At 38.8% G+C, this 25,572-nt stretch overlaps 1 protein-coding gene across 3 annotated transcripts in view; it reads left to right on the top strand.

Moving 5' to 3' along the window:
- Positions 1–25,572, top strand: part of LOC307117044 (cadherin-18) — a 234,164-nt gene that overhangs the window by 118,489 nt on the left and 90,103 nt on the right. For all 3 annotated transcript variants that reach the window (XM_079801713.1, XM_079801711.1, XM_079801712.1), the window contains one exon: positions 10,926–11,220. In XM_079801713.1, coding sequence (XP_079657839.1) covers positions 10,926–11,220 — 295 coding nt within the window. The remainder of the gene's footprint in view (positions 1–10,925; positions 11,221–25,572) is intronic.

The following is a 25,572-nucleotide window of genomic DNA, read 5'->3' as shown; positions in this document are numbered from 1 at the left end:
CTTCCAGCAGGATAATGCACCATGTCACAAAGCTCGAATCATTTCAAATTGGTTTCTTGAACATGACAATGAGTTCACTGTACTAAAATGGCCCCCACAGTCACCAGATCTCAACCCAATACAGCCCCATACACAACAAACTGCGATGCACTGTGTATTCTGACACCTTTCTATCAGAACCAGCATTAACTTCTTGAGCAATTTAAGCTACAGTAACTTGTAGGGCTGGGTATTGTTAGGAATTTGACAATTCGATTCGATTTCGATTCTTGAGGCTTCGATTCGATTCGGTATTGATTTATTAGCTTCGATATCGATTCAATAATAAGTAAATACACAAGTAATGAAGTACCTAAGTATATTTTTAAATAATGTGTGCAGTATTACCAATGTTTAAGTACAAATTAACCCCAGCATGTTTCCTGTCATGGTTTATTTAGCAGAACAAACCGTACAATATTGTACATGTGTTGAATACAAACCACAACTGTAACAAACAGGTGCTTTATTAACACCTCTAAAGTGCATGTAGCTGTAAGTAGTAGACAGTATATTTCTTTCTTCCTATACATTCAAGTTATAAAAGAAATGTAAACAGAAGCACAAAATGTGCATACTCATAAAAGAAAGTACAACCATAGATATGATAACATTACAAAGTGCTATTTTGTCAACACAATAAATAACACTGAACAGCTGATCAGAGAACCTTTGGCTTATTTACTTATTTACGTCGGCTTTTAACGTTGGCGGTGCAGGCTTGAACGGAGCGCAGCTGCTGTCTGCCATCTTGCTGTTTTTGTAAAGCGCGTCTTGTACAACGCTGAACCGCGCTGAACGCTCTCACTAGAGTGTTACCCACAGCGCCGCCACTGGTCGGTGGGCTGAATCGATTCATAGGATTTGATGAATCGATATTGAATTGAGAAACAAATAATTTCAATGCATTGATGAATCGATATTTTTACCCAGCCCTAGTAACTTGTCTGTTTAATCGGACAACACAGGCCAGCCTTCACACCACACATGCAAAAATGAGCCTTGGCCATCCATGATCCTGCAGCCGGTTCACCACTGTTCCTTCCATGGGTCACTTTTGATAGATACTGACCACTACAGACCGGGAACACCCCACAAGAGCTGCAGTTTTGGAGAAGCTCTGACCCAGTTGTCTAGCCATCACAATTTGGCCCTTGTCAAACTCGCTCAAATCCTTACGCTTGCCCATTTTTCCTGCTTCTAACACATCAACTTTGAAGACAAAATGTTCACTTGCTGCCTAATATATCCCACTCACTAACAGGTGCCGTGATGAAGAGATAATCAGTTATTCACTTCACCTGTCAGTGGTCATAATGTTATGCCTGATGTGTTTGTGTGTCTGTGTGTAAATATATATTGAAAAGGCAGTAAAACTTTAATCGAAATATGATGAAATATAAGTCATTAGTAGACAAGCTTTTTTATGTTTTTAAGCATTACATGGCAAAAAAATAATAATCTTTTTTTCGGGGGAAAGGATCAAAGCATCCTTAAATATCAATTTATTTGCAAAGTATTATATTGCTTGTGTTCAGAGAATATATCTTAAATGAAGTTGTTGTTTTTTTCCTCTTACCCTAATATAATTTCTTGTTTAAAGCAGAAATCTATCGCAATTTAATGAAGTTTATGTTTAAAAATATATATATATGGTTTGCCAATGGAGTAAGACAAATAAACGTAATTTCCGAATTTAAGTCTTGCATTTTTTATAACTAGCAAAGAAGACTGATTAAGAAATGTGTTTTTGCAGTGTAAAACTGAACTCACACTATGCATATGCCTCTCTCTCTCTCTCTTTTCAGAAAGAGAGGAGACATTTCTTCTCACAATGTTCTTAGTGTCACACCTGCTTTGCCTTTTTATTATTTTAGCTCCATATGCTTGATATCTTTGTATTTGATATACAGAGCGGATTCAGTTTTATACGTGGTGATAAAAATTAATTGATAAAGTTAATACATTGCACTCTGTTATCACTCCAGAAATGATGGCCCACCCTGTGTTTTAGCTTGCTGGTCTTGGCTCTATTGACCCAGTGCCACTTTTATTTCCTGCCATTAGAGAGGGCTTGACTGAGCGTCAGAGGAGCCGGTGCAGAGACAGAGTGTGATATATTAGCCTGTGCCCAGCTAAGTCAGTGGCCAAATTAGAAGCCTGACTGCAGGTTAAGTGAAATTTATGTTCCCTTGTGTAGCTGGGACCAAATTTGGAAGCAGCAGAGCCGAAGCGTAAAAGGAATGGGGTTGGGTTCAGCAGTCCTGATGGTGTAGCGTTTGGGACTTCACAATGAATCCTGTTTCATTTGTCAGGGTGTGTATGTGTGTAATCCCAACAGTACCCATTATCACAATGCCATTATTGCAACAGCAGCAGAAAGTAAATCACACCAAACTGAAATACATAAAATAGGATGTTTTTTACATTTTCACATGCAGTGTGAATGTAAGACGTGTTCTTTGTGTTTTATACTTATTTAAAATGAATGTATACATTTTTTGGCATTCATAATATGACATCTGACATATGAAAGAAATTAAAAGGATAGTTCACCCTAAAATGAAAATGAAGTCATGATTTATTTACCCTGGTGTTATTCTAATACTGTATGCCCTCCTTTTTTTTTTGGATAAGCATTTAAAAATGTCTCACTCTTCCATATAATGGCAGTGAATAGGGACCAGCATCAAGCTTTTTAAAAAATATGCAAAAGTATAACAAAATGCTCCCATGCGACCTGTGTTGTATGTGTGGTATGCGATAGGGTTGAAATCCAAAAACCAAACTGAAATGTAATGTATTATTTAACAAAAATCTTTAGCCATTGGTCTTCCGTTCTCAACTGAGAAGGAAAAAAAAGCACACAAGCACACAAAAACGCTACACCTAGAAATCCCCAAAAAGTATCCATGAGTCACCGTACCGCAGGCCTCAGAGTATGTACAGAATCTAGATTTTGTTTACGCACAAAAGTTTTCTGATTTATAAAACCATGGGTAAGCCAGAACGTGCACAAAATTCCCATTATAAAACCCAGTCAACGGAAGATTCTGCGTACATGCATTTCCTCCCCAAAATAACCAAATATGGAGCTTGCAATGCCTAGTTTTACAATGCATGTCCTCATCTGCATATCATTTGCATATTCATCCAGGTGATACCATGTTCAATGGTACAAGACATTAGGAAAATATGAGACACGGATGTGCCATCACATTACATTGTTAAAATCATCCAGTAGCCTAGCCTTGCTTTTGAATAAATAAATCGAAATAGTATAAAATACATTTCAGAGAAAGTTTGTCTCAATCTTTTCCACTGGCCAAATAGAATTTTTAATTGCTTTATATGTTTTGCTTTATATGCTCTTATCATATATAAGGCAATCCTCACTGTAGTTAAAACATTAAGGGCCCTATCATACACCCGGGGCAATGCGGTGCCTGGCGCAAGTGTTTTTTGCTAGTTTCAGCCTGACATAGTTATCATTTTCACGTCCAGCGCCATGATGTTTAAATTGCAAATACATTTGCGCCCATTAGCGTGCTGGTCTGAAAAGGAGGTGTGTTCAGGCGTATTGTTGGGGCATTGCTATTTTGAGGCAACTGAAATAGATGTAATTTTTAATACCAGTATTTTTTGTGTTATTTAAAGGGCGGCGTTAGTAATATGCGCCTACAGGCGGGTGCACAGCGCGCATACACTCTGCTTATTACACACACAGGGATGCGCAGCAGAACACAAACATTTTTTAAATATTAAAAATAAAAGGATTAATCTCTGGAGAAGCGTTCAGTCTTTCCGCTCGCAAATTTCGCCATGCAAATAGTGAATCCGTAATGGTGCAAGCACAACTGGCTTTTAAAGGGAATGGGAGATGAGACTCTGATTCTGACCATGCGCCAGGCGTGCCAACCGTTTTTTTTCGAACCAGACCATCAGACCATACGCTCAAAAGTGTTCAAAAGCATTGCATCCACTACAATTTTTTCTATTTATTAGAATATTTAAAAAAAATGTAACTTCTGGATAATGATTTCATGTAATTGAAGTGCTTAACTCCATTAATGTGAATGGCATATTTAATCTAAATGTGTATATCAGATTTAAAACCGAGTTTAAATCCTTCTTTTATTTATTTAAACTGTCATAGTGAACATGCACTGAATTTATGATTGGGACTCATAATGAGGATTTAAATGGTTTTCCTTAATCTGCGTCAGTCCCTCAGCTCACCATCGGTGTCGCCAAACAAAATGTCCGTACGCATGGGTCAGAGTTTGCATACAGGTGCGCACATTTTCCCTTCAAGTTTGTTTTTATAAATCCCAACTTATGCGTAGGAAGTGGCATTCACCGCTTCCAGGGCCTGTTGTCTGATGACAATCAGAATGACAGTTGACAGATGTTAACGTCATAACTTAATAAGAACACAACAAATATTTTATACGTGTAGCATGGGATCATTCTGTGACACTTGTGTTTTTTTTTATATAGACGAGCGCAAGCTGGACATTTTTTTTTAAATTCTCCTTTTGTGGTCCATGTGTGTTTACTTGTAGCTTGTAAAATGTTTAGCTTATATTTAGTTTTAAAAAATGATACGTATATACAAAATAATTGGATAAATCTTGCCTGAAATTCAGGTTTCTCAGCTATTTTAATACAGCTGCACTCTTGCTTTAATTGCTTATTCTTTATTCTGATTAAAAAGAAAACAATTGGTTTGTTTTTGAGAAGATAATGTAAAATAATTGGTGCAGATTCACTGTGGCTGCAACTGATTTTGTTTACGGGCCTCTAACATAAAGTCTTATTAACTTGTCTTCTGATTGGAGAGGTTCTAGCCTGAGTGTGAGCTCTGACCGTTCAGCTAATTACTGACTGCTTGCCTGAGTGCTCTGTTTACTGACAGAAACGGACAGTTCACTCTCGCCGACGACCCGGCTGTGCAATCAGCCCCCGCTTTCTTTTAATTATGAATTAATTTCAACATCGCTGTTTGTATTACCAGCCACGGTTTGCACATTTCTTGGCCTCAAACAGTCAAATATCCCAGGGAATGAGTTTCACCCCTTCATGCAATGGTGTGATTGAAGTGTCTTAATATCTTTTGTGCCATTTTTTCTCTAATTTCCACAAACTGGGCTGCAAAGAAAATAATGCGTTCATTGTAATACATTTTTATCTGATTATAACTTAATAATTGATGTCTGGGATCTTATTTGTGCTCTCTAACCTTTTTAAAGTGTTTAATTTGTGTTGTAGAATATGCCTTGAACGATCATTAGACTGGCTGAACTTTTTAAAATGTCACGTACAATATTCTGATGAAATGGAGGAAACATCTCTTTTATTCAGACTTTTCCAGAGTCCAGAGGAATATTTGGTTGCGCAAACATTTCTGTTTCATAACTCGGGTTCACATTATAAATAACTTTATCTCAGATGTTTCTCCTAAAAGTTCTAACTATAATAAAAACAGACACACCAGTGAGATTATTTACTGAGAAGTATTTGATGAGAAACATTTGAGGTTGTATTGGTATGTTATGTTGATGTTTGTTATGTTTTTTATATGTTCAACTTGTAATGGTGCTGTTGGAGCATGGAAAATGTCTGCAAAGTTACAAAGCACAAAGTCACTCCAAAGGGAGTTATTCTCTATATCAGTGCGCACTGTTTGTGAAGAGTTTTCTTCGGAAATGTACAAGTCACAATATCCCTCATTTAAATTATTCCCACCAAAGACTTGGGCAAAAAGGGGCATGGCCTAGTTGAGTTAGTACTGTGTGAAACGCATTTGAAGAGTTTGACCAATCACAACACTTTGGTCCAGCCGACCAATCAGAGTACATAGCGCTTTTGAGAAGGAGGGGCTTCATAGGGCTACAACAGCAGAAGACCCCACCGGGTACCACTCATCTCCATTACAAATAGGAAAAAGAGGCTACAATGCATGAGCTCAGCAAAATTGGACAGTTGAAGACTGGAAAAATGTTGCCTGGTCTGATGAGTTTCGATTTCTGTTGAGACATTCAGATGGTAGAGTCAGAATTTGGCGTAAACAGAATGAGAACATGGATCCATGGATGCCTTGTTACCACTGTGCAGGCTGGTGGTGGTGGTGTAATGGTGTGGGGGATGTTTTCTTGGCACACTTTAGGCCCCTTAGTGCCAATTGGGCATCGTTTAAATGCCACGGCCTACCTGAGCATTGTTTCTGACCATGTCCATCCCTTTATGACCACAATGTACCCATCCTCTGATGGCTACTTCCAGCAGGATGATGCACCATGTCACAAAGCTCGAATCATTTCAAATCGGTTTCTTGAACATGACAATGAGTTCACTGTACTAAAATGGCCCCCACAGTCACCAGATCTCAACCCAATAGAGCGTCTTTGGGATGTGGTGGAACGGGAGCTTCGTGCCCTGGATGTGCATCCCACAAATCTCCATCAACTGCAAGATGCTATCCTATCAATATGGGCCAACATTTCTAAAGAATGCTTTCAGCACTTGTATATATACACACACATCACAATCCTTTAGTCAGTCACAACCTGTTTTACTGCTGTAATGTGACATATTTCAGAGGGAAAGAAGAAATTTAGTGAGAAAAATAACGTAGGTGTTTTATCCATCTGGAATTGATCTGATCCTGAAAAGGATCAGATCTGAATGCAAGTTTGCTATAACAGTGCCTAAAAACCCATTCGGCTCCTCATTAACATAATCCAATCATTTCTGCAAATGTGCACTGATGAGGCACAATGCGATCAGTAATGTGTATTAAAAACGTAAACAGGATCAATGTTGAATTTCTGAGGACTATAAATGCTTGGATGGCTCGAGGTGTATGTGTTTGTTTGCTTTAGTCTGTGCTTGAGTCATTAAACTGAGCTTGAGTGGATCACAATCTGACTTTTATTGGATAGTGACAATAAAACACTCAGGAGAACCAAGGCTTTCAGTGCTTTGAGTGTTCTGTCAATGTTTTGCCTTATCACAAAACCAATGAGCCTTGAGACACCATGCAATGAGCAGACTACTTGTGTGCAGAGCTGAAACACCACTGCACAGGTATCCCATGGGTTCACATTATGCCTTCCTGAAACGTTAACCTCTCTTGTCATTTTTCAACATGCTTTGGGAATGACAGTATTGTCATTTGCGGCTTTTTTTTAATTATCATTATGCGGTGCATCTAGAGGGCATGCAGCAAGACATCATCCTTGAATGCGCCGGTTTGCTTTCATGTCTGATCCACCTTTCCATTCCCAAAGAGAGGTAATTGTAAGTGCAAAGACTCAAGAAGTCTTTTAGGTGGGTGAATCTTATGAAAGCTTTCAACATATCCAGGTCACATTTTACCCTCAAATTGTTACAGTCTGTGGATGCCAACACACACAAAAATGAAGATGAGCAGGGCATATATAGTCTTTGTGCCTTATTTTAATGATCTAAGCGCATGGCGCAGGTGCACTTAGGGCGTGTCCGAATCTATTTTTGCTTGTTTAACGACGGAAAAAGGGTCTAAAAGGGTTGTACCCAGTCTCTTAATGAGTCATGGGTGTTTTGTAACGTGGAATAAACCAATCAGAGTGTCATCTCCCATTCCCTTTAAAAGCCAGTTGCGCTCGCGCCATGGGGGATTCACTTTTTACATGGCGGAATTTGTGAGTGGAAAGACTGAACATCCTTTTATTTTTTATATTTAAAAATGTTTGTGTGCTGCTGCGCGTACCTGTGCGTAATTTAAGCAGAGTATATGCGCATTGTGCAACCCCCTATAGACACATATTACTAACACACTCTTTAAATAACACAGAAAAAATATTGCATTGACTTTAGACCAGGTTTCAGTTGGTCAATGGTGCAGTCGATTTCAGTTGCCTCAAAATAGCAACACGCCAAAAAATGTGCCTGAACAGATGGGTGCGAGTGCATTTGCTATTTAAACAACGTGGCGCAGGATGTGAAAATGATAACTGCATCTGGCTGAAACTAGCAAAAAACACTGCGGTAGGAGTATGATAGGGCCTTTTATTTACAAAATCAATACACTGAATATCGCAGGAGTAATGCTAATGTAAATGAGGACCGACCAAGAGCAACTGAAACAACTAGTATAAATACTAGATAAAAACAAAGGAAAGAGAGATGAAGAACAGGTGAACATAATCAAACAATCCATTAGTAACCATAGCAACAAACTTAACAACTGGAACAAATTGAATGGGAACTACACACAGAAAGGATTCATCAGGAGTCATCAGGATAACATAATCCTTAACACAAACAGAAGTAGGAGGAAATTATATATGTGCATAAAGAAAATAAAGCCTATTTTGAAGAATTGAGTTGGCATTAAGATTTTATTTTCATGACAATTGAGCACATTTCTGCCTCAAGTATCATGACCATAATGCAAAAATTATCTAATTTTCATTACTGTAATATGAAAATGCACTGTTGAAATTTTGAAGTATTTATACAGCAGGGTAACATTTGACATAATAGCTTTAATAGTCTTGCTCTGTTGAGTTTGACCTACGTTTGGGTTCACAACGTACAGTACTTGTCAAAATAACAACTATAGTCTATAAATATTGTCCATTTTAAAGCTACACTGTGTAACTTTTTTAGTCTATTCTTAGCTAAAAACACTTCTTTCAAAAATATATGTGCTCATTAATGTATATTTACTTATTTCAAGTAATAAAGTATTCTCGTAAGTTTATAATATGCCATTGAAAATACATAAGGTAATGGGATCTAACGGTGGTCGCCATGTTGCCCCTCCATCTTGAAAGTACATTAGCCAAAGAGGGACATACCCGTAAATTCAAGCTTCGCCTTTCTCGTTTTAACAGGTTTTAATACTCGATGGCACTGTACAAAATTCTCTGCCTCGCGCATGTGCGCGTCAACTTGTTCAGACTTGTCTGGTGCATGTGCAGAGAGTTTTCATCTCAGCAGCGTCCAGTTTCCTGGCTTGTTTATTCCTCAAAAGTCTGTTTTTCCTTGTGTGGTATTTCTGTGCGTTAATAACTCCGTAAGTAATAATAGTTATTGTCATTGTAGATGTGTTTTAGAGTGTGTCATCATGTAATTCAGTTGATGTCACCTCAGAAGTATTTTTGTGTCAACATACAGTAGCCTAATGCTCACCTATTTGAATAATCATTCAGTTATTTTGTTATCAACAATGTTTATTCGTTTTTAGAAAATATTTGCTTGTAATGTATGTTGATGGAAATATGTATCAGGTCTGATTGGCATATTAACAATTGTTATACAGAGCGCACTGCAGTGCTAATGTTAAAGCGGCGCACACACTTTTGTAACCGGACACCGCTTGTTAGCAGCAGCAGCGGCAGCTCCGCTCCTTTTAATGCAGCTGCATTTAGCGCCTATACCCTATATGTGGTACAATAAGCTCTGGTTTATGATTACATTTTACTTTTACATGTAACTTATAAGTATAGTTATACAGTTCTTAACTGTGTATGTATATTTACCATCCTTATTTGTTCTCTCACAGAAACCAAATTTATGTACATATCCACGCAAACCTGTTTATGCCTTGCAATTGGATGACTGAATAAACATTACTATCATCAAAGTTCACTCTGGATTAGCTGCAGTTCTTTCTAGCCGAATAATTAGGCCAGTTGAGTTCCAACCATCCCACTGCGCACAGAATATCCCACAGGCACCATATCGAATGTGGACGAGGTCGAACTGGAAGCCATGTTAATCTTGGACTAAATCGGCCACCGTAGGAGTTGAAACGAAATCGGAATTGAGAGGAACAGGCACTAAAATTCACTGGATGGTCATATACCTTTTCACCACTAGATGGGGGAAAATATCATACAGTGTAGCTTTAATGACTGAAATTTCTGCCTTTTGAAACACATTATCCAAACATAAAAAAATATATAATAAAATAAATAATTAAAAAATAAGATTGAAACAAACCATCAAAATAACATGGTTTAATCGTCATAATAGAATCATTGTATTAGCATGTTTTCAATTACTGTTTCACAGTAATGAGAATATTTTAAAATCACTGCTTGACAATGAGAAAACAAATAACATCCAAATGCATTACGGTAGTGCAAGTTCGGTGTATAAATGTGCTAATGTTTTGTAAATGTGCTTATGTTTTTGCAGTCTGCAGGGACCACCTTGCCGAATTATTTATTTTTGAAGTGTCTTGTATTTGTCGTAAGCTTTTACTGAGTTGGTGGCCATCAGCTAGAGAGCTGTGTGTAATCCTCCTTCTATCAATTAAGCAGGTTTTTTGGCTTGCATCTCCTCTCTCTCTTTCTGTCGACATTGAAGTAGGGCAAGATCTCACATCAACACTATGATCTGAGATCTCACATCTCAGAGGATGATCCTCCAGTTTAGCAGATGAAGTCAATGACTGTTCTTTTTTTCTGTTTGCTAAATGCAAATATATTATTCAACATCTAACATCCTCCTTTTCTTTTCAAGTCCCTTTAAAGGTGATGCATATGATGTTCAATTCTTTCTCCTGTCACAGTTTAGTGTGCAGAGATAATTATAAGTAAGCTGTTCATAGGTCGACTTCCTGAAGAGTAAGCGTTTACCTAGCAACTACAGATAGCACCCTAGCAACCATTTATAAATTAAATCAGCCAAGAGCATCATTGCACAGGCAAATTATTTTTGCAAATCAGTCAGGTTAGCATGGAACTACTGTATAAGGTACATAAACGTTTGCTAGCTTAAGGGCTTTTTGGATGATTGTGTGCTTAATGAGCCCTAATTATTGAATATATTGCAATGTATTGATTCATATCAGCAGTCACACACCAACGTTTCTTTGTCTCTCATTTCAGCTGCATTCGAATTCAGACAAAGGAGATGGTTCGGTCAGGTACATCCTTAGCGGTGAAGGAGCAGGAAGTATCTTCATCATCAACGAGGTAACAGGAGACATCCACGCCACCAAGAGTCTGGACCGGGAAAAGAAATCACATTATGTTCTTCACGCCCAAGCCATCGACCGCAACAACAATAAACCCCTGGAGCCAGAGTCAGAGTTCATTATAAAAGTTCAGGATATTAACGACAACGCTCCCAAATTCCCAGACGGACCCTTTGTCACATCTGTGCCTGAGATGTCGGAAGTTGGTGAGATTTCCTTGTTTATTTTTTTCTGTGAAATATTTTCTTTCAGCTTAGCCTGTGGTCTTTTATGAGAATTATTTGCAGTCATTTGATAAACTGACTCGTAACATGTATTTTTGTCCAATTTTTCAGTTAAAATGTCTAAAAATCTTTAAAACAAGATGAGATTACGTAGCAGTACTCCATAAGTTATTAAGATTTGTCTTGAAGGAACACTACTGAAAGTAGGCTCATTTAACAAACTCCCCTAGAGTTAAACAGTTGAGTTGTACCGTTTTCCAATCCATTCAGCCGAACTCCGGGTCTGGCGGTAGCACTTTTAGCATAGCTTAGCATACATAACTGAATCTGATTAGCATCTCGCTCAAAAAATTACCAAAGAGTTTCGATATTTTTCCTATATAAAACTTGACTCTTCTGTAGTTACATCGTGTATCTTTCATACAAGTGTATTTCGTCTTAAGGCTCTGGCAAATGTTGTCATGGTGCATTCACACCAGACGTGAATGAAGCGTTTCTTGCAAATACGCGAATAGACATTCTGCGGTGCGATTCGCGTTAATGAGGCAGTTGAAAAATCGAAACTTTGGCGGATAATCGCACCGTGTTAACCAGTCAGGAGCTTGCTCTAGTAGTGACAACTATGAGGACTAAATCATATGTGGATACCCGGAGCTGTACGATACATCTTCATACTTTAGAGAAACAGGAATAAAAAGGATCTTGCTTGGAAGAAAGTGAGTGAGGAGGTCGGACAATCTGGTAAGTTGTAAAAAACACTCTTTACTCAATTTGAGCTATACATAGATTGATTTCAGGGTGATTGGGACACTTGGTAAAGACTTGGAAAAAGTATCCCAATCATCCTGAATTCACCCTATTGAGACTACAAGCTAGTTAAATCCGGAAAATTTAGCTTATTTCGCCGTATTTTAAAACAATCCAAGTCAGCCATTTCGCAACAAGACCATGACCTGAATTCGCGTCTGTTGATAAGTGAATGTCACGAGCGAATTAAGCGAATTTCACGCGCAAATGAAGCGAGTAAACTAAAAATGTTCAAGCGTCCAACTACGCGCGAATAGCTCGCTTCATTCGCGTCTGGTGTCAACACATCCTCACTCATTTTACGTATTAAAGGTCCCATGGCATGGCATTTTTCTATTATTTTATAATGTTTCCTGAGGTGTACTTATATTGTTTGTATGACTTTTACATCATAAAATGTCATAATTTAGAAATAAAAGGCATTTTTTCTATACTGCTGTTTGCCCTGTGGCTGAAGGCCCTGTTACAAGAGGCGTGTCTGCTGTGAGACTTCAGTAAAAACGCCCACTGTTGTGATTGGCTGACATCTTTGCATTTTAAATGAGCAGAGGGGGTTGGTTTAACGAGGTCTACGAGGCACGAGCTGCTGCCAGAGAGACGGATGGACCTGAGTTCACTTCTCATCAGTTCTCAGCATGTCTGAACTGTTGTAGTTACAGCATATACTTTAGGTTATTAGTCTATTTCTAGTCGGAGGGACTGTCACTCATGTCAGAAAGTTAGTAACTTTAGTAAATTATGGATCAGCGCTGACTGTAGAGGCGAACCGTTTAGAACGATTCAGTCCGATTTGGTGAACTGATTCGGTTCACTAAAAAGAACTGGTTCAAAAGAAAGATCGTTCGCGAACCGGACATCACTTATGTACCAGAGATGGAGCTCAGCGATTCCTAACAAAGTTATTTATAGTAACTACTGAGTTATGAGAGCGCTGTCAGTCAGCGCGAGTTTATTGTGTTTGTATCTGAGAGTTCTGAATAGACACGAGTTACACCAAGGCCGTCTTCATCATTATTACCAACTTTGTAACACATGCAAAGTACCATTACAGCTTTCGAGATGAACGAGTTAAAAGAAAGTGTTGATAATAGCATTATTTTTAAAATAAAATAAAAGCGTCAGTGACGCGCGTTGAGTACACAGCGCAAACAAAAAAACCACAGCAGTAATCGAATGTAATCCAGTTTATTGTGGGGCTAGCTGGCTAGCCCGGATATGCTCACGCTTACCCCCCGTCTGCTTAATCTCATGCCGCGTTTGGTGCCTCCGCTGTGGGCCAGATGCAGTACTGGGGGTCGGAGATGTTGAAGGCCGACCGGCCAGTGCAGCCCGAGCTTCGGCGTGTGTGAGGTTTATCTCTAAAGAGATGTGATGTTGAGCAGAAACTCATGACTGTATGCACATTTTAGAACCGATAGACGTGACGAGGACGTACAAAAACACTGACTCACAAGATAGAAAACACGAAAACACCGTTCTGTCTGGAGAGAGAGAAGCCGCATTGTGTGCACGAATAATAAATAATTAGCTACACATCAGAAATCACTGATCACAGTGAACTGAAAAAAGACTTCTGTTTTCATTTGTACATCCAAACACTGAGAAACTGCCAGCGTTCACTCGTTCACAACCCATGATCTCTCTCGAGCGTTTGCATGGGCGTGGCAGATTCTCTGGGTGGAGGAAAGGGAGGTAACCGTTCCTGCTTGGACGTCAAACCAGGAGACTTCAGGATTGGCTCGTCTGGCCTGTCATTTTCTCAAAGGCAGAGAAAGACAGCCAGAACTCGGGTTTACACCGGGCTACACAACTGATACTTTGACGCTTAACAGGGACGTCACTAGGATTGGAAGACAGGGGGGGCTTAGCCCCCAGGGTATTTGTAACTTCTAGAGCTACACTTATGAGTTACTAAGCAATGACTTAAATGCTATCTGTCTGCTCATGTAAATGTATGATAAAGTAATAGCATACTATTCCTCTCTATATAAGATAAGTTGTCCACAGAATGCCATTTAATTACACAGAACCGCATGTATTCAACCCATTTTTTAGCTAAAATACAAATATACAGCTAAACCTAAATTGAGCTAAACCTATAGGCTACAAATACCACAGCTGTACAATTTTCACACCCTGTACTAAATTTACCCTATACAATAGCCTAATGACATAACATTATTTAATATTTTAATTTGTGTTTTGACATCGACAAGTGCATTTTACCCCAAACGTGCGACTAGTTAACTTTCTAAAGTAGCAATCGCTTCTCGGGTCGACATTAACACACTGACAAAATTATATTCTGAATTAAAAATATTTTTATACCACTTTTTAATGTGTGATTGTGTAAAGGTGTTCACGAGATACCAACCTTTCGCGAACTTGCTTTCAACGTCGAACACTCGTTCTCATGAAGACGGCGGTGTGTGTTTGTGTGTGTGTGTGTATGTGTGTGTGGCGCGCGTGTATGTGAGAGAGAGAGCGTGAGGGAGCGGAAATGCATCTGAACGTTATTTGCTCTATGAAAGACATTGATAAGACGAAAACTAAGTACATTTAATCTATAATTTTATTTTAGTTTTGCCAAACACACATGCAACGAGACGCGGTGCATCATCTTGATAGCACAACGACTCTTTGTTAGGCTACTTCTGTCCAACTTCCGACTTTTCGGCTATTTTTTTGTAGCTGGATATATATAATTTGTTGTGTCTAAATATGAATGAGGATACAGTTATTGATAAATCAAATTGTTATTGTTGTTCTTATTATCATTTAGGGGGGCTTAGGAGCATTTTGGGGTAGCTTCAGCCCCCCTAAAATAGGCCTAACGACGTCCCTGACACTTAAAGTTCATAAAGAGGTCGTATAACTAACTTATATAAATTGAGAGGTTTAGTCCAAATTTTCAGAACAGACTTGATCACTTCATATGATGAACAGATTGAATTTAGGATTTTATACACATAAATATTGATCAGCGGACATAAACAGAAGCTCGACTGAAGCTGCTTGACATGCAAGAACAAAGATATTCAGCAAAAACACAATCGTAAATAGTCGAGAGATCCATGCTTGGTTACTACAGTTCATCACTGAGGAGGTTTGATGGCAGATTTAATCGCACAAACAGCACAAGCTGCTCGTGAGTCGTAACAGAACACAGACTGACTGAAGTACACTTTAAAGGAACACGCCGACTTGTTGGGACTTAAGCTTATTCCCCGTATAGGCTAGTGGTGGGTGCGTCAGACAGAGTTATAGCACGCATTGAGATAAGAATGGTATGTATGGACTTATCTAACTCTGGGGGATATGGTGAATAAGCTAAAATCCCAAAAAGTCGGCGTGTTCCTTTAATTTAATCAGAAAAGCTCAAATGGAGATTTGATGAAAGCTTACTTGTTTATTGGTGTTTTCCGATCATCCGCATGTGAGAGAGCCATATAAATATAGGAGAGTATGTTCATTTGACTTTTGGTCTTTACTTATCATAGCGTAGTTCTGGGGAAATGTTCCTTTGCTGGTCCAAACCCATGATAATTTTTTTTCTCACTTTTCTCTGAGGAGGAGTGAATAGCGTATTGCTCGCCCTGTCTAAATTGTTTATCTCAAGTTTGGGTGTTCGGGTCCATACCTGTCTATAAAAAAAAAGGCTTGTGAGAATTGAAATGGCTTTTATAAAACATAGCTGTCGAAAAAGATTATAACCAGAGGTTTGTACTGGTGCAAACCTATAAGCTGTCACTATCTAAGATCCATCATTTCTAATTCAAATCTCCCTGATTCACTCCCTTTTTCCCCAAACTGCTTTTTTCTATCCACCCCATGGCTTTTATCCTCTTTTGTGTTTTGCGGATGGAGTTCCCTCAGGAACCCCATAGCTCTTAGAGAGCACTATGTGCTCATGCTTTCTCCGGAATGCTCCACTTCCACTTAGAGAAATTGTGAAAAAATATATATAGAGAGTGAGAGATTCTCTTACAACAGGGTTTCCCCAGGGTTTGCGAACCCCTAGGGTTTTCTGATGGAACTGCAGGGGGTTTGTGCGGATAGAAATACTAATGTGGGAAAAGGCAATACATTAACTTATGAGCATAGTTACATTTGTTGAACGCTGCTCAATTGAAGACATTTTTTCTGTTAATTTAGCTTTTAACTCTCACTTGCCGGGTGTTGCTTGTGTGTAGCAATCAAGTTTTCTTTACTTGTCCACTTTATGCTCGCAATTCTTCTTCTTTTACCCATTGAAGATAAGATTTACATTTAGACATGTTTTATGACGTAAGATTTTGTAAAAAAAAAATTATAATGCAATTGATTGGCTGCATTTATTTGATCTAAAATATTGTGAAAACAGTAATAAATACAGTAAAAAAAAAAAGATATAAGTTGTTACACAGTGCCACCATTAAGATTTAGTTTATTTTAATTTGATTTAATTTTGTGCATGCATTATTTTTATTTATTAACATAATAATTCGTATTTCATTCAGATTTGTATCAAGTTTAGTGTAGTGTAATGTATGCATTATATGTTGTGTTTGGTGTATATTTTTGGTGTTTCATACACTGTGTCCTAACTACACGCGACACGATAAGATTCCAGTGACAAGCAACTTGTATGTTCACATCAGATGCGACGCGACTAGGATATGCGACAAATCAATCAAAAACCACAGCCAATCAGTACAGTTTGTGGGCGGGCTCTCGCAGCAAGTGTACAGCACCAGAGATTAAACTTGACGGCACTCGCCTCTGTCGCCTTTGGCTTTGGCTTGCTCAGTTGGGGACGCTAAATATTCAACTATATTACTGATCAGCTTATTTCAATTATCATAAAGTCATAATTAAGAGATACAATTTTGAAAATATGATTTTAAAAGTCCACATTATTAGATAAAAAGTAAAAAAATATGACATGATGCTAAGTCATTGTGAGATGAACAGTTGAAATTAGGACTTCGGAGATAAAAAAAAATTCAAAATTTTGGATTTAAAGTCAAAATTATGAGATAAAAAGTTGAAATTAGATTAAAAAAAAGTCTAAATTAAGACAATAATCTAAAGACATTAATGAAATCATGCTTGTTTAAATGATCTTGTGGCCTCAAAATAGTAACTTGTGGCCTCAAGATAGTAACTAGTGGCCTCAAGATACTATCTTGTGGCCTCAAAATAGTAACTTGTGGCCTCAAGATAGTAACTCGTGGCCTCAAGATAGTAACTCGTGGCCTCAAGATACTAACTCGTGGCCTCAAGATAGTATCTTGTGGCCTCAAGATACTAACTCGTGGCCTCAAGATAGTAACTCGTGGCCTCAAAATAGTAACTTGTGGCCTCAAGATAGTAACTCGTGGCCTCAAAATAGTAACTCGTGGCCTCAAGATAGTAACTCGTGGCCTCAAGATACTAACTCGTGGCCTCAAGATAGTATCTTGTGGCCTCAAGATAGTAACTCGTGGCCTCAAGATAGTAACTCGTGGCCTCAAGATAGTAACTCGTGGCCTCAAAATAGTAACTTGTGGCCTCAAGATAGTAACTCGTGGCCTCAAAATAGTAACTTGTGGCCTCAAGATAGTAACTCGTGGCCTCAAGATAGTAACTCGTGGCCTCAAGATAGTAACTCGTGGCCTCAAGATAGTAACTCCTGGCCTCAAGATAGTAACTCGTGGCCTCAAAATAGTAACTTGTGGCCTCAAAATAGTAAATAGTAACACGAGTTACTATCTTGAGGCCAAAAGATAGTTATAATAATTTTTTTGGAAAAAGTGGGACTAGGGGGGCTCCGTACGTTTGTCTTTTTGTAGTTTGAATAATAAAAAAACTTCTGTCCCTTTAAGACCTGAAGCACGCATGGATCCCACTGTTCCTGTGAGCTGGTTACGACTGTGTTTACGTTAAAACTCACCAATATGGGCATTAAATACATTTTGAGTGTATCTGACCATTAATAAGAAAAAGGAGCGGTATGTGTGTGTGCACTTCAGATGCGAGCGCGAAATCTGCGGGAATTTGTAGAATTGCGGGGTTGCATTATGTGCAACCCCGTGCGAAATTCAGACCGGTCACACCAATACTAACACACTGTCATGAGGAAAAATCCAGCTGAACACGTGTTCGCAATGTTCAGAGGATTAAACGGACTGAATGAGAGGAGGCGGGTGCGTGTCAACTCGCTGTCGATCGGAGAGGAGAGCGCAGCTGATATCGATACTGTAGAAAATGAGTATTGTATCGTTTATTTCAGTATCGATACATAGTGATATTTTTGACAACACTAGTAGGCATACACACAGGTTCGAAGACTCGTTCTCTCACCCCCTACAGTGCAATTCGGCTAGGTATACATCCGCGCTAAAATATCAAGGTGAAAGTCATCATAGCTTGCGTAGTATAGACCCAGCTCCCAACCCAACTTTGAGAATAGATTAACGGCAATATTTTTTACAACAGAAATTAATCAGTCAAAAACGTACTTTAGCTTTTCATCTAAAACAAAATTTATTTCCTATCATCACTGTAAAGCTGCAATCTGTGTTGTGAAAAGCACTATAGAAATAAAGGTGACTTGACTTGAAATGGATAAGTAGGGTTTGGCCGTTTGTCCACAGCATAGACCGTAAAAAGTATGGACGACGCAACTTCATTGGCTTCCGCTGAAGTAATTTAAAGCCTCCGGAGGTCTGAATATGGCTCTGTCATCTTGTGCAGATTTGGAACAAAGTCCGTGCAGTAGTGATCTCGGGACCGGAATCTGCACAGTAGAGAGCAGGAAGTAGAGGCGCGATGTCAAAAGCCCGCCCACACTCTCATAGATGCAGAGCAATTAATTATGTTGGTGTGAAGTAAACAATTATGGAAACGTTGATATTAAAGCTAAAGCTCCACTCTCCTCCCGAAAACCCCCAAAAAAGTATGTTAGTGACTCAGTGACAACTTCCCTCAGAGGAGCCGTCTATCATGACTTCACACCCCCCCTCCCCTTTTTTTAAAGCATCAAATAACTAACTAAAGTTAAACTTATTTAAAAAACGAACGTTTGAAATGAAATCATCGTGATAAAAACTGCCTAAAATGGCTGGTTAGGACAAAAACTCGAATTAACATGGAAAAGGTACATTTTATCATGTGTCGTGATGTCGGGTCCTGTGTAGTTAGGACACGGTGATACAGTTTAAGGAACCAGTGCACTCTATTTATTTAAGAGTTCCAACATTGAAATTACGATGTGATGATTATTCAAGTGATTTTAGAAATATTTGCATTCATTGAGCAGTAAATTTCATATACTGACAGAGTCAGGAATGGGTTTTTTAGCGCTAATGCAGCATGATGGATAGCTGAAAATGTACATTCGATTTGCAAATTGTTTATCCATGTGTAATATTTTGTCCTTTTAGTGCTTCCTGCTTTGAGAGACACTTCTCCTGTAAACTCGCTTCCAACCCACACACAGTATGTCACTGTTGATTTCTTGAAAATGCTTATCATATTATTGGCAATCAGAAGTAAAAGAGATGTTGTAATATGTACAGCTATGTCACTGTGTCACATGTTCTCACGCTCAGTCGTTTTTCCGATCTCTACGAGAGTCTTGAAGGCTATATTCCTGTTTGCATGTAGAAATTAAATATTTCTTTTTATTTTGGCAGTGTGCAACACTTCTTGGTGGAGATTATGGCCTGTGGGTTTAGAAAGCTTTGTTTATTGTTTATTTAGGTCCCAATTGGCTGTTGCCGTAGCAACTGAAGCCCATACAATGATCTGCGGTATCGTAAGATTTGAAGACCAGCTGCAATCAATGTTGAAGGAGTCTATTATTGCCTGGCTGTTGTCCATTTCTGTTGGCGATTCATGCGCAGAGTGGGTTCAGAATCCCAATTATGGATGTCTTCGAGAACACAACGCTGTTACGTTAGAGCTGGACTGTCCACTTGACCATCAAAGATTAGTTTTATCTCGAGGTGATGCTCTGCTTTTATAGGATATCAGTTTCATCTGATTCGTTCAAACATTTGAAAACCAGATGAATCCGGTCAACTGTGTTTGGGTTTTGATTTGAGTCAAGGCTGCAACCGTAAAAAAGTACTGCTCCATAATATGCTACTGCTGCTAGTGCATTTGTCTCTATTTTTAGACTCTTTTTTTCTTTACTTTTGATACAAATTATGTATATTTTCCTTACATAATTTTTCTTGCTTTAAGCACAAATTTTACAAAAAAGCAGGGGTGTGTGAGTGTATGAATGTATGTGTGTTATGAATGTATGTGTGTGCGTGTGTGCATATATGTAATATGTATATATCTGGCAATCGATTAATCGCATACAAAATAACAAACACACTTACATACAGTACATATATACACACACACCTATTATATATATTTACAAACATTTATGTTAGATGCGATTAATTGTGGTTAATCGATTTGAGAACACTCTCTTTTCCAGCCATGCGATTATTCTATCAGTATCACCACAGGAACCGTTTCACCGCTTGTATCACTCCGCTTCACAGCAAGTGACTCAGCGTTCCTTCGTTACTAGTTCTAAAGTTATGTTTTAGAATTAGTAACGGAGGCTTGGGCTCAACTGTTAAACGGTCAACTTGAGATTTGAATCTGTGGCGGAAGGAAGTACTTTCGTGCAAAAGAGGGTTTTTGAAGACACGTTGTTGTTTCTTATATGTTTACAGGCTTTTGCCTGTCAAACTGTTGTATAAACTTGCGTGGCTACTTGTGTGATTATGACTATGTGTAAGCAGTAAGGTATGAGGGGCTGTGCTTGTATCGTAAATAAGTCATGGGGGAAGGGTGTTGATAGGTTGTAAACAACTGATACTGGGGGAATATCGGATGACTTGAAAAGGCTCTCAGCCAATCAGATTCGAGAACCAGAAAGAATGGTTGTGTGTGTGTGTGTGGGTGTGTATATTAGGGCTGTTAATAGATTAACATTTTTAAATCGCGATTATTTCGCACACTTATCGTGAAATTAATCATATGCCATTTATCTCATTAAACACATTTATTTTGTCACAATTTGCTATATCCAAAGTAAACAATCAGATTGAAGGGTGATTCTCACTAAACTGTATTTTCTGCAAGCTTCAAGGATCATTGGAGACTCCAAAATGACACCAAATATAAGTAGTCCATATAATTATATTAAATAATACATTTCTACACACCTAAGTACCCATGATAAAAAAAAAAACTTCAAGCTGTGGTACCAAACCAAACAGGAAACTCCTAAATCAACCGCTTTGACTGCATAAACCTACGATTACTAATCACAACAACGTCCACACGACAAATCAAACATTATCCTTCCTGAGAGTGTGTGGAAACAACACGAATGTACTGTGTATCTGTACATGAATGCAGCGTGAAATCAGGGATCGAGAGAACGCACACACACGGTGTGTTGCATCACATCAGACTCTCATGCGCTCACTGTACGACTCCGGTACGTCACCAAAATTGCGCTCTTCAGAAACAATCACAAAATACGACAGAGCTCGTGTTTTAAAGCAAAGCACACTGGAACGAACACTTCACTAAAAACACAATGTGAGTCTCTATTCTCTCTGATATGTCTGATGTAATCAGCCTGGCTTGGCCTTCTTTACCATAGATATGTATACTTATACATATCTATGTTCTTTACATTAGAACTGTTTTGGACTGCTTGAATGAATTAAATTACTGGATCACTGAACACTTTCCCAGAGTTTAACGGCTTTAAATGGCCTGATCACAAACAGAGAAGGAGAATCGAGTTAAAGAGTTAGGCCCTGTCCCAAATGGCACACTTCATATGCACTTTTGGTCTTGTGGACTTACAATGGCTGCCGGCCGCGTACACGTGTACGTTAAGTCCACGAGACCGTAGGGTGTCCCATTTGTCAGTTTAGGTCACAGAAGAATGCTCACGAGCTCCCCCCTTTGTGGTGGATATGTGCCCTCTATGCGCACTTCTGCCAAACCCGCACTGGTGCGAGTTCTGCAGCGGACTACTTCCCAACAGTCAAAGCGGCGTTACGTCATGAAAGTTCGGACTCGTAGGAAGACCGTGAGGGTTTAGAATGCCATAGCCATTTGGGACAGGGCCTAAGAATGGAAATGTCCTCCTCCTAGGGTTACAGGTGCTGTAGATGCTCAGTGTGATTGTGATAAACCCCTGACTTCTAACATCAGGCTTGTTTGAGATGAGCAAAATCTGCGCAGAACGAATCACCGGTGATCACCGCGAGATGCATGCCGGTTAGAAATGTGTCCGAACGTGGTCCGACTTGCTCTGATGTCATGCTGACGTGTGTCAAAAAACTCTCGCGATGGCAAGGCGGACATGTCGGATTCTGCAGTCGGGCGCAGTTGCTCTCCACCGATTGCGCTGATCAAAAGCATGATGGGAAATGACTTGCTGACGACACAGCTTAATGCTTATTGGTTTAAACAATCATGATGTACACTCACCTAAAGGATTATTAGGAACACCATACTAATACTGTGTTTGACCCCCTTTTGCCTTCAAAACTGCCTTAATTCTACGTGGCATTGATTCAACAAATGCTGAAAGCATTCTTTAGAAATGTTGGCCCATATTGATAGAATAGCATCTTGCAGTTGATGGAGATTTGTGGGATGCACATCCAGGGCACGAAGCTCCCGTTCCACCACATCCCAAAGATGCTCTATTGGGTTGAGATCTGGTGACTGTGGGGGCCATTTTAGTACAGTGAACTCATTGTCATGTTCAAGAAACCAATTTGAAATGATTCGAGCTTTGTGACATGGTGCATTATCCTGCTGGAAGTAGCCATCAGAGGATGGGTATATGGTGGTCATAAAGGGATGGACATGGTCAGAAACAATGCTCAGGTATGCTGTGGCATTTAAACGATGTCCAATTGGCACTAAGGGGCCTAAAGTGTGCCAAGAAAACATCCCCCACACCATTACACCACCACCACCAGCCTGCACAGTGGTAACAAGGCATGATGGATCCATGTTCTCATTCTGTTTACGCCAAATTCTGACTCTACCATCTGAATGTCTCAACAGAAATCGAGGCTCATCAGACCAGGCAACATTTTTCCAGTCTTCAACTGTCCAATTTTGGTGAGCTTGTGCAAATTGTAGTCTCTTTTTCCTAATTGTAGTGGAGATGAGTGGTACCCGGTGGGGTCTTCTGCTGTTGTAGCCCATCCGCCTCAAGGTTGTGCGTGTTGTGGCTTCACAAATGCTTTGCTGCATACCTCGGTTGTAACGAGTGGTTATTTCAGTCAAAGTTGCTCTTCTATCAGCTTGAATCAGTCGGCCCATTCTCCTCTGACCTCTAGCATCAACAAGGCATTATTGGCCACAGGACTGCCGCATACTGGATGTTTTTCCCTTTTCACACCATTCTTTGTAAACCCTATAAATGGTTGTGCATGAAAATCCCAGTAACTGAGCAGATTGTGAAAAACTCAGACCGGCCCGTCTGGCACCAACAACCATGCCACGCTCAAAATTGCTTAAATAACCTTTCTGTCCCATTCTGACATTCAGTTTGGAGTTCAGGAGATTGTCTTGACCAGGACCACACCCCTAAATGCATTGAAGCAACTGCCATGTGATTGGTTGATTAGATAATTGCATTAATGAGAGATTGAACAGGTATTCCTAATAATCCTTTAGGCGAGTGTATGGTTCTTTTTTTAAATGTTTGATTATAAAACTCTGATATCATGTTTGAATGTGTGAATATTCCCAAACTCTCAGACAGTGCAATGTCTCTGTGGGTTATGTGATAAACCTTGTGGGTTATGTGATAAACCTATCATCTAACTGCATGACAAACATTATTTTAATGCCGCAGCTTCACATACTTCTGTAATTTATTTGCGCTAATTGCGTTATTATTTTATTTTAAACCATTATAGACTTTCAATTAATCACATTCGTTAACGATGACAGCACTAATATATATATATATATATATATATATATATATATATATATATATATATATATATATATATATATATATATATATATATATATATATATATATATATATATATATATATATATATATATAATATATGTATATAAAGAAACCATTTTGGTCTATGTATATTTACACATTTTACTGGAAAACTAGACAATAATGCTCATTAAGTAAAAGTTTGTTTTGGTTTGTTCTGTTTTGTTTTATTTTTTGTTTTTTGCAGTGCACACAGATTCAAGGGCACATGTACCGCAGACACTGTTAATTAACTCATCCCCACATATCCACTGTGGGATTTTATTTCTGTATTTTTGGTCTGGTAAACATGTTTATTTCGATTGTATCTAAGTAAACAAAACTTTCTCAAAGGGATTAGAGCTGAAAATGTTTCCATGGGGATATAAGATCTTCGCTATTAGTTCTACCTGGTTTATAACATTCATTGCTCTTGGAATTGTACGACTAACCTGATAACTCAAAGGTTTTCCACCAGCACAGCATCAGCTCAACTGACTTTTGCAGCTGTAAGAACACATGCACAGTCGATTAGTATTGATGAGATACAGGGAGAAGAGCTGCTGTGGTAACAAGGATCGACAGAAGAACAGGGAAATGAATAATTAGTGTTGTTTCCTCTTATTTCTGAGGCTGAGTGTTTGGAGGCGTTCATCTGTAGGCATCTTTGAGCAGACTGAGCCTGTCTGGACAGTAACACTTATGTCCCCACGCAGCACTAGTCCACTGCTGTCGATATTCCCTGTGCGTTTGAGTGTGTTCTGGATCTAATTGTGTGTTGATGGTTTGCCTCTGCCAATCTGAATTTATTGACTAGGTACGAGCCAAACCTGCTCTCAGCTCTGAGAAACTAGAGGGTCTGATAATGAGGACTGTGAGAGGACCATTACTGCAAACTAGGGTTGTAACGGTACACAAAACTGACGGTTCGGTACAGCAGGGGAGAGAAAACTAAAGATAAAATTGCTTTTTATTCATTTTTATTAAACAGTGGTTTACTGACTGTCTGTCCTTAGATTAATTCAATTATAACTACAAGTTTCTTAAAGATAATGCTGTACACTATATAGGGAGCCCTTACTTGCACATTACTATAATACTGTAGGCTATTAAAGGTTAATGTGAAGGACCAAGCTGTCAAGGGCAAAGAACACAGGATTTCCAACCACAACATTTTTTATGAAATGCAAAACAAAATTTCACATTAAATTACTTGAAAAACTGAATTAAAATAAAGTCAGGTCTGGGCCCATAAAAAGGGTCAACTAAAGAGAACCAAACTTAACAGTAACCTCCCAAATGCGACACATGGGGGAACTTAGATACACAAAGGACTAGTCCATTACACACACATAGGGAATAACAAACATCAATTAACACAATTAGAATGAATGAAGTAATTAATTCACAAAAAACAAAGAAATGGGTAAACAAATAACAAATTAGTTATATACACAAACAATTATACTAAAAATAAAACAGCTAATCTGCAGCATGGATTCAACCAG

This window comes from Gobio gobio, assembly GCF_949357685.1.
Source record: "Gobio gobio genome assembly, chromosome: 20".
NCBI lineage: Eukaryota > Metazoa > Chordata > Actinopteri > Cypriniformes > Gobionidae > Gobio > Gobio gobio.
The sequence above is the reverse complement of the archived record's forward strand: the minus strand, read 5'-3'. Positions and strand labels throughout refer to the sequence as shown.